Raw genomic sequence first — 11,120 nt, 5'->3', positions numbered from 1 at the left:
CAACATGTTGCTTCAATTAATTTACTTTCCACTATTATATCTCTTAAAAGAGTTTTTAGTACCAAAATTTGAGAAAGAAAATCGTCAATTTTGCATATTTTATTTAGTTTTAAAGTTTATGGGGCCTAAGGGTTAATAATTTAAAACTTTAGGGCGTAAAATTAATTAACTCAAAGTTTTAGGGGCCAATTAGAACAAATTAAAGCTTTGGGGGGCAATTTGAATTAATTATTAAACTTTGAAGGCTTTAATTATAAAATTCAGAATTTTAATTGCCCAAATGAATTAATTTTTAAACTTTAGGGACTGAATTATTAAACTCAAAACATAAGGGCCCAATTTAGATGTACTTTAAATGTTAGAGACTGAAACCTTAAATTTATAATCCTAATCCTAATTGCAAGCATGGGCCTCAAGTTATATAATTTACACGTCAAGTCGTCCCCAATTCTCACCCAAATCTGAAAACCCTAAAAAAAGAATTTCTCCTCCTTTTCTTGGCAACGCACGCCGGCACTGTTCAGAGAAGATGGGGATGCCACGTATAGTGCTCTTGATGCTGCTTCTGATAGCAGCGCATTGTTGCCCACGCAACAGCGCTGTATGCTGCTGGCACTGCACGACTGCTAGTAGCAGCGTCGCTACTGCCGTCGAAAAAAAAATTCCTTTTTTTTAGACTTTAAAAAATTGTAATTCTTTTAAAACTCCATAAGTTGAAAATTTCTTAAAATTCAATATGAATTGTGAAAGACAATAACGAAAAATATACTGTAAAAATTCTCAAATTTAACAAAATATAAATCCAAAATTGTCAAATTTGAAAACTCCAAAAAATATTATAAGAACCAAATAAATTATTTGATTCCCAATAACTCAACATGAAAAGGCTTTGATACCACTTGTAGGAGAAATTTTACCTACATAATCATCGAATCTTTCATGTTGGATCATCAAGAATATATAAACTAAAGCGGAAGCGTACCTAAATCAGATATGGTTAATGCAATAGCTGAATCTTGGAATTTTGTTTTTCAAATCAACATGCAGCCCTTAATTCTCTCTGATGATGAGAGGCAAAATAGAATGAGCAATGCACGTGTGATTTGGAGACCATAATCGTATTTATATACTGACACCCTTTAACCTAACTCGGCTTGTCATAGAATTAGGAACATGGCCCAGTCTATACAGATAAAAGACCCACATTTTAATTGGATATGTTAAAGCCCAAAATATCAAAATTTTATTAGATCACTTTTAAATGGGTTTAACCAAATTTGATAGCCTCCAATTCAACACACAATAAATTCACACATATAGGCCCACATGATCGATTTAAAACTCGTTACATCAACAACCAAGCTAGTGCCACGTGTCTAAATCCAGTTAAACATGCTTCATTAATAAAGTCGTATATCTCAAAACACATTTTCAATGCAAATTCTGGAAGCACCAATATTCAGACTAGGGTTCGAATCCAACACCAGATCATCAAAGCAAGACCGCCATCACATCTCCAACATCATCAAAAAGAACAAAAAAGTAAAATATATCCACCGCCACCGCCATCATTTGAAGCAAAGGTGGTTTGTAATGATGGAATTTCAAGGTTGTTTCGCCAAATGTGCTCCTCCTTGTCAATATCGAAGTCCGCTCCTCTCTTTCATCTATACATGCCTATGTTATATTTGTCGTAGATGGGGTATTTTAGGTAGTAAATAGATGACCAGACACAATGGTGGTGGACAATCTATAATATGCTTTCATGTCGACATCACCACCATCAATAGCCAGACAATCGAAAATGATGGTGTGTTGCTAGTCACTGCAGAGATTAATTGAAATTACATTCCAAGTTCGACTTAGTAGAAAATTGGATCTTAAGATAGGTAGCTGGCTCACCCTTCTTTGAGATAGATTCCAATCTTCATAAACACGGGTTAATACGACAACATCTGACAATGTTTTTGGCCTTCTTGAATCTTGCCTGAACCTCAACTCTGATAGAATCTCGTTATCCACTAACAAAACTATTCAAATGTTGGTCAGAAGAAAGATGACCAACCTTAGCCAAATAACTCCTCTAACTGAGATTGATATTCTTGCACGGTTGATGTTTATTGTAATCGCATGAGCTCCCCAAAGAAATCACAAAATTTGTTTAGGCCAAAGCGGGAGAGAATTCCATTGCTAAAATCACCCCAAGTGAGATTATTAGAATCTTGCTTCAATAATTTGTACCACAACTGCCATCTCCCTCAAGATGAAATGAGGCTAATGCTATATGATTCTCCGCCGGAGTATCTTGTGTTGAGAAAAACGAGTAATTTGTGTGTAGATTATAAGTTAACATAAAAAAATTATAATATGAATTGCATAAGTTAGAATATCAAATTATAATAACATAAATATAATTATAAGAAGAGAATTAGTAATGCAAGTCTTGGAGGGTCACATCAAGGATGTTGTTATAAAGTTGGGTTGTCTCCCTTTTGTGTGAGTACTCTCTGCATTACACGACTTCAAAATAAAATTCATATGACTCAGAGTCAATTCTCCTTCTATGAGCAGTATCGTACAAAGATAAAGAAAGAATATTTATTGAGATGTCAAAAACTATATGAATATAATAATATGAAATGTATATGGGAGAATAATTATTTAACTTGTGTTTTCAAGAAGTATATCAAGTTATTTTCAATAATGAAATATTTTCTCGTTTTATAGGTAAAATTTCAACCCTCACATTTGAACCATTGAAATATAAGTTACAATATAAATTACCCCCTCCGTCTAAATAAGGGTAAATTAGTAAAATTTTTGGCAAAAAAAATTACTTTTTCAATAATATTTATGATTTCATAATTCGTGCGAAAAAAAATTAAAAATAAAATAAAATCAGCCTATATAAATGAGAGGGAGGAAGTATGATGTTTTACTTTCGTGTTAAAACCGAAAATAAAATCAAAAATAGAAAATTAAAAGGTTATAATGTGTGGAAGGTTAATACTTAATTTTTATGTTACAACATCTTGAAACTAGAAAAATTGCTCCGCTCTGCACAACCAAATTCTTCGGATCCTCTCCACAGTTAATTCGACAAAAATCCATATTTATCAATTTAGGTGCATTAGAACTTGATGAACCAAGACCTGGAGATTCTCTATTGGTGTTTGCACGTTTACCACTGATGTTGTGAAGAATCTTCATTTTCTTGGCCCAAGTGTCCAGCAATATAGTCCTAATTGGTGTTCAATTTTGCAAAAAATTCTGTCATCTTTGGGATAAAATTCTGCTAATTCTATTTGATGTCTTGTTATCCATTGGTGAGAATCGAGATACTTTATTCAATCCTTCCATCCCTGTGGTCTAATACAAGCTGATACATATCATTTAGATTTGCCTATTTTGATTGTTATCACATTCAACAACTGTAAAGAAAAGTGTTAGTCAGAGAAATCCAAATTCACCCATCGATTTAACTCAGTTGAGTAAAAGTAAATCATATATGATTGTTATTCAATAATTCACCCGCATACATAGTGGTGTCTTAGAACCATAAACCAAAATGAATAGAAAAAAATTGGTGCAATATAAAAGGAATAACTTCTAAAACTAACTAACTAAAAGACTATGTCAAACTTGGATTTTCTCAATTGAACTTATTCAATGTGATTTCAATTAATCCCTGTAGTGACGCTAGCTAACTTGCAAAATGTTTCAAGTCACTGCTGGGGATTAATTGAAATTTATCTTTGTTGTTTCACTAGTTCTCAACTTACACGGTGGATCAGCTGGTTAAACAGGGCAAAATATTGTTACAAAGCTAGTTGGCATTCAACTATCAAAAGAACTCCATTTGAGGTGGTGTACGGTCAAGAACCACCAAATTTGTTGAGCTACATACCAAGAACAGCAAAGGTGGCTTCCATAGATGGGGAGCTAAGTGAGAGAGATTTGATCTTGAAGGAACGTGGTGAACATTAAGGAAAATCAAGCTAGTGTGATTTTAGGGAAAGCTACATTGAATTAGCTTCCTCTAAAAGCTCGTCTAATTAAAAGAAACACTTTTATAAAATTAATCAAAATAATTTAAAAGTAGCTAAAAATTGATACGAATTATTCTAGTTGATGTTAATTGTTAGTGTTTTGCTAGAAAACAGGGGGGCTGTTAGCCCCCTTGACCAAACCTCACCCAATAGGTGGGGGGGCCCTTTTTTTTTTACACGGGACCCACCCCTATGGGTGGGGTTCGGTCAAGGGAGCTGTCAGCCCCCTGTTTTTCTAGCAAAACCCAAAATGTTAATGTAAGGACATATTAGGCATTAAACAATTCAACGGTTGAGTAAGATTCATTTTGACCCTAAAAATTGATCGTCAGAATTTTATATTGGTCCTTACTCGAAGTTAAAAATATTATCAAAATTAAAAAAAGAATTAAATACATGTCCTTAACAACCAAAAGACCATCATTTCTTATTTTAGTAGGTCGTTATATTTTTTATTTTAATATTATTTGGAGAAAATTAGTAGGTTGTTATATTTTTATTTTAATATTATTTGGTAAAATTTTAATGGTTACATTAATTTCCAATTATTTTATAATATCTTTGAAATAGGAAGTTTAAAACCGAAAGAATTTCTAAAAGTCTCGGTCTTCAATTATTAATCATAATGGACTTAAAACGTAATATTAGGTCTTTGAAAAGTTCAACAATCTTTTGATTAAGTTTCCACAAGAGAGCAATAGCACTATCAAAGACCCTTGAGACAAGTAAAGAAGTATGGCTTTTAGTGAGACTAAAGTAGTGTGAAATGAAAAAAATATTCTCAATATCTCTTAAATTCGTATGAAACATCTCTATTGTCATTGTGCGCGCATATTGAAAAGTATCCACTCTCAACATACTCCTTGGCGCGATTAACGCCATCAATCATCAACTCATTTATTTTTCTAATCCCTTCCAATATTTGTCTCAATCAACTTCTTTTATCCACCAATTCTTGACCTTAATTTTGATAATCTACATAAAATTAAAGGCCAAAATATTTGGTCAACACGAGCTTGACCCAACTAATCTACTAGCCTCATTACCTCGGCCTAATGCAGCCTATACTGTTCAATCCATTTTACACTTTTCATCGAGCTATAATAAAGGAGTCATGCTTTTTAGCACAACTGGTATTACACCACCAATCTAGATGGCATTAAGTAACGTTAAATGAAATATACAATTAAATTAATCATATAATTTTACCTTTAATTAAACATATCATACAATGTCACGAAGATTGGTGTTCTAGTATTACTTGTGCTGTATAGCATTATTCATAATAAAAACAAATTCTATAGGACTAATCTATTTTGATAGAAGAAAAATGAATGGTCGACAGATGTGCTTGTGGCATGTTTTAAATTGCTTAATAATAGGATGTCATGTGATATTATATCAAGGATTATGTCAACCATTGTGTCACTATATCATAATTGTATACTATATATATAGTCTCAACATGATAAGAGAAATCATTATAGATACCTCCTAAATTGATTTCAGTTCGAACTTACCATTTCAATACAGAAAACAGAAGAATCCCATCTGTTAGCAATCTACAAACATATTGTTCTCTATATTACTTCCTAACTTGATCAAACTACTAATGAACTAAGTAGTAAGTTGCCATTGCTTTAGTTTCACAGTGCAGGGTCCCATGAATGTGTTGAAAACATAGGATTTCTTTGTCTATCTCTTGCGCTTGGACTTTAAGGATGTCACAGATTGTGAATTGCTGTGCCAGTTTCTCTTCCTTTGGTTTATGAACCAATTGTTTATTTGCTTCAGCTGCAATCCTGTCTGCTCTACAAGCTTTGCCTTGTCATCTTCCTGCAAGAAACATAAAATTTTTACGATTATTGTAAAGTTGAACCATCACGTCTAAAAGTTTAAACTGTTAGTCTATTAGAAAGAGGACAACTTTAACACGTCCTTGCACATACAAGTTAGCTTCATTTTTTCAATAAAATTTGATATGTGCAATTTTAGGCAACCAGATTTGAACTATGCCATTTTGAGTCGAATGATCTAAAAACTTAAGCACTTTCGTTCATTCCTACTCGTTTTACAGCAGTAGAGTTCTATTTACGGTTCAAAACATAAAACCATTCTCTAATACACCATATTACTGCTGGACATGGATCACATCTCGCCAAGCTTAAAAGGCAACTTTTTTTACAAACAATCTGTTACATTTTTCTTAATTTTACTTGAAAAATGTTAAGACCTAATATGAAAGTAAGTTATGTAGTAAGATTTGATAATGCAAGTTTAAACACTTATTCTTAATAAATTTAAGATCGACTATGTACATATGGTTTAGGAACTTACAGTTGGATACGGCCACTTGGAGTGTTGCTGCCACCAATTCTTGAGCACTGTAGTAGTGTCACCTGGCAATTTTCCTGCCCTTCTCTTTCTTAATATTTCTTCCCTCACATCTTCAATTCTTGACTTAAATCCCTGAAAATGGCATATCATACCAAATGCAATATGCAATTGCCAATTAGATCAAATAGAATATTCTTGTGTTTTTGGAGAAAAATTCAAATGAATAATACATACTATTTCTCTCTTAAAATCTTGTGTTTTTCGAGAAAAATTTCCAACAAAAAATACACACTATTTCTCTCTTTCTCTTATCATAACCGACGTCTAGGTTCTAGGGACTTATGCACCACAAATGGGAACTAATAAAGAGATCCACGATCAAATAGAAAGACATGGCCATCCCAGGTTAAAGAAAAAGAAAAAGAAAAATAGAAAATTGATCTTCTAAGACGGATAAATAGATATCAATCATTTCTATTCATGTTCTTTCTTTGATCTCTTTACTTCTATGATTTAGACATCTCGTATTTCTTGAAATGATAATTTGATTGATGGAATATATTGTTTTCCTAATCACAATTATTCTAAAATCTTTGTTTTTCTAGATAATTGTAACCCTATAAATATAGACTTCTATGAAATTTCAAAAACACATTTATACACATTATATAATTCACACGCATGATCGAAAATAATTTAGAAATTCACCTGTTTAAGCTCTACTTTTAATTCCTGCCTCACTCGCTCCATTAGAGACCTCTCTGATTCCGTTGGAAGCAATGGACCAAATCCCATCAGATCATTAGCATCAACTCCAGATTGATCCAATGAGAATTCCATCTGCAGCTCATCCTCATCATCAGACATAGTAGCACCAGATCCTTCCCCAAGTGTTGCCCCTGTGTGGGAAAATAAGAATAATCACAAAATACTAAGGAAATAATTCTTTTGAACGTAATCAAGACATGCAAAGTTCAACTACTTTTTATAATATTTTTCTGCCACATTAAAAATCAATTCAACATGCAACAACCTATCTTTCATAAAGATCCCTAATCAAGAAACAAATGATATATTGATGAATTATATTATAAATCTGAGTTGCAACCTCGAAACACGATTTTCTAGTTATAAAGTGATGTAAAAGATTGATCATATTGTGAAGTTTATCACTAACACTACCAAATCAATTGCAATGACGCATGTTAGAAAATGGGATCGAGTCTGATGCATCAATTTTCTACTCAAATACCCTTGTCCAAGATAGTGAACAATACGAAGTAAAGTGATGCTTCTTAATTTTAATAATTTTGTATTTAAACTCCAACCAATAAATGGATAATATAAGAATAATGCTATTTAGTCACCTTACATAGTATTCTATATGACGGTTTGTTATATAAGACAATAATTTTTTATAATTTTCTTATCTAAAATAACAAGTTAATGCCTCAATAACAAACTGCCATATAAGATGACTGCAGTAATCGCTGATTATGAATAACTTTACTCATAATATAATTATTCAACCTTGAGTTGTCATGGGACGTATATTTAAACATCAAGATTAATTTCTCCGAATTAACCAACTTTTTTTTGGTCCATTATAGATGATTTGTATGTGTAACATTCAACTTGATATTCCAGTGCAGCTGTCAGTTGTTATTGTTGTTGAGTTGTTGTCCCACGATGTTGCTTCCAACAGTCAACCAAACCCTCCTAACCATATAACTAATAGTTTAGAATAAAAATGTCCCACTCTACCCACCTCTTGTTGTACTCTCACACAACCTTACAAAAAACCCCCAACTTGGTTTTCTTATTGCTCAGCCTACCAAACCAATCAAAATCATCCAAGAAAATCCTAAAGTATCATTAAATCAGATTGTTTATTCAATTGATACTTCATATTTCTAAAGTGCAGTTACGTGTTGATGAAATATTGGATTAATCACAAATAATATCAAAGGCTAAGGTCTTTTCAAATATAAAGCTTATAAAATTGGATGATTTATTTATATTTCTATCTATTGGATGTGTGCACGTACACGCAACATAGGAAAACTCCAATTTATTATGTAAAATGAAAGAAGACAAAAAAAAAACCGAAAGTAACGTATCATGTTTTGAGTTGCTAATCTTAATTGCTATTACACTTTTTATAAATATAAATATAAATTATATAGAATAGTAAATAAAAGATGATGAAAAATTGATAAAAATTGTAAATTTCATAAAATATGTAGTTGAAACTAAGATTCGACCTGCAAGAATTTTTTGACATCTTGGATGACAGTTGGACTGTTTAAAAAATAGTCAATACTACCATCCAATCATTTTTTGTCACAATTTATATGCCTCGTTTGGTACACATTAGTGTAAAAATAAGAATGAAAAATGTAGTCGTTATGAACCCCACACAAGAGATAGAAATTCAAATTTGATGGTTTGATTTGATAGATAACGGTCATATTTTTTATTTTAATATAGAAAAAATGGGAAACAAACAGGGGCATATCTATATATAGAGAGAGAGAGAGAGAGAGAGAGGGGGGGGGGGGGGGGGGGCGGGTGTGGGGGGGGGGGGGGGGGGGGGGAGAGACCGGGCCTCTCTAATAGCCTTGGAATTTGTTATTTCCATTCAGTTGAATATCCAGAATTCAGTTCATTAGCCTTATCTTTTATAATCATATCTACAGATTCATATACATTCTTATAAAAAAAAAAAAAAAAAAAAAAAAATCTATTTGTTTGAAGTCAAAATCTTGTTTATTAATTTCTTCCCATACCTTATTGCAACTCCGGTTCAACCTTCAAAACCTTATTGTCAATCTACTTACAACCACACAATTTGTAGAAAGAACTTTTAAGAAAGCAAACCTCCCAAGAAGTTGTCCATAGATGATATTTTAACAAAATTAAAAAACTTATATATAGCAACTGTACATATTCGGTTCATCTTTCAGAATCCTACTATCCAGTATTGTTTAATCTACTTTACCAAACATGGGATTCGTACTTCCAAGAAAGAAAACCTACCAAGAAATTGTCAAGCTCTTGCCTTTGATGTGGGGATAAAGGATTAGTATTCTGCTGAGCATAAGAGCGCGTGAGATTATGAGACTGTGAAAGCTGAGCATCAATAAGGGGCAGCTGATCGATGGGCGTGGCCACACGGAGGCAGGCTACATGTGCCGAAAGAAGCTGTTCGTATAGCGGATGTGTGGCGATCTCCACCTTGAGCTGGTGGTGCTGCTCGCCGGAAACCGCCATAGTAACATTGTTTAACCCTCCTAATCCTCCACCAGCAGATCCCGCCATGCTTATACCTTGCTCTTGCATTTTTCTCAGCACAAAACAACTTTTTTACAGCCTTCTGCTTTGATCAATAATGCAGCAAGACAGTGAGTTCATGTACAAAAACCAAAATTTGGGTTTTGAGGAAACCGAAGCGAAAAAGGGACCACTTACAGAGTTTCTTGTTTTAGACAAGAAGGACACGAAAAACACGCAGTACTGAATTAGGCTGGATGAACAAGTATTTAACTATGTTACTGAACATGCCAGAAAAGACTTGTGATGGTTTGAAATATATTCACTGGGGTGTGCATGAAAATTGTTTTTAAAGAGAAAATAAATGAAGATTAGAGTAAAATAGAGCAGAAAAATTTCTTGTTACTGATGTGAAAGATAACCCTTATTGGGATCTGAACCACGGCTTTATGAACCTATTCTGAAGAATTTGAACATACAAAATTGAAATAAAAAACTCTGCAGGCTTAAAACAGATATAGAAAAAACAGATGGGTGTGAGAGAAAGACGGATATTTTTTTGGAATTTTGATGATTTGATTGATTTTTGTTCAGTACTTGAATATGTGGTGGGTGGGGGATAGATACAATAGATAAAGATGTATCAATGGCCTAACATCTTTTTCATTTTTATTAGCGTTTTTATATTTTTAACATTTATTTTCTGGGATATTATATATATAATAGATACCTTAGCGTTAGACTTTAAAATTGATATTTTTTTGGTAGGATTAGTTGATGTTGATTTTAGTATTAAAATAGACCTCACAAACATGTTAACATTTGATATGGACATTTCATTTGATGGCATGTGTGTGTCCATTTATTTAATGTTACATAATTTTCTCTTAGTTATAGGCATCATTAATTTATTAGTAATCGTTAAATGTGTCCAGATCAATCGAACTCTCACGTTAGTAATAATTTTCATTAGCTCGAATAGGCCTACAAACCCTGTCCGATAGAAGGCTAATCTCGTCCGATTAGGGACAAGACTAACTGGTTACATAAAAAAATTAAAAAAAAAAAAGGAAAAAAAAATCAGAGAAAGCCATCTTTAGGCAATTTCAAGACCAGAAACCTCAATATTGAATATCAACTTTAACGGCATAAGCTTTTCTCTTCATCTTTTCTTCTCCTTTCTTTTGTACATTAATACAACATTTACGATCCTTTATAACTATTAAGCTTGTACCCTCGGGACCTGACTTGCTCGCTGGGGAAGGAGGGTCAAATGATGGTTCGGTCCAATTCAATCCTAAATTGATTCCTTCACATTATTCCTCACGGTTTGACCTCGATATATATTATGGTCTTTTTATTTTGAGACATTATTAGAGACGCTTCCTCTTCTTTTAAATAATGTGAGAGATATTTTGCACGTTTCAAAAATATCACAAACATCCCATATTTCTAGTTTTG

At 32.8% G+C, this 11,120-nt stretch overlaps 1 protein-coding gene across 1 annotated transcript; it reads right to left on the bottom strand.

Annotated features, from left to right (window-relative positions):
- Positions 1–5,509: 5,509 nt before the first annotated feature.
- LOC111368357 (homeobox protein knotted-1-like 7) lies at positions 5,510–10,252 on the bottom strand. The gene is made up of 5 exons (XM_022989587.1): positions 9,388–10,252; positions 8,178–8,250; positions 7,095–7,301; positions 6,387–6,518; positions 5,510–5,885 (listed from the first exon to the last, which is right to left on the bottom strand). Exons 1-5 carry the CDS (start codon positions 9,726–9,728, stop codon positions 5,745–5,747), a joined length of 894 nt encoding a protein of 297 aa, XP_022845355.1. The 5' UTR covers positions 9,729–10,252; the 3' UTR covers positions 5,510–5,744.
- Between the last annotated feature and the right edge of the window lie 868 nt (positions 10,253–11,120).

Source organism: Olea europaea, chromosome 19 (assembly GCF_002742605.1).
Source record: "Olea europaea var. sylvestris chromosome 19, O_europaea_v1, whole genome shotgun sequence".
NCBI classification, from domain to species: domain Eukaryota; kingdom Viridiplantae; phylum Streptophyta; class Magnoliopsida; order Lamiales; family Oleaceae; genus Olea; species Olea europaea.
Note: the sequence above shows the minus strand (reverse complement) of the source record. Positions and strands in the feature narration are given on the sequence as shown.

Coding starts and splice junctions, on each gene's coding strand:
- LOC111368357 (XM_022989587.1), bottom strand. CDS start 9,728: ATGCAAGAGCAAGGTATAAGCATGGCGGGATCTGCTGGTGGAGGATTA. Junction 7,302..8,177: donor AGTTGGGGGTTTTTTGTAAG/GTTGTGTGAGAG, acceptor TTGTGATTATTC/TTATTTTCCCACACAGGGGC. Junction 5,886..6,386: donor CCAAGTGGCCGTATCCAACT/GTAAGTTCCTAA, acceptor TGTTTCTTGCAG/GAAGATGACAAGGCAAAGCT.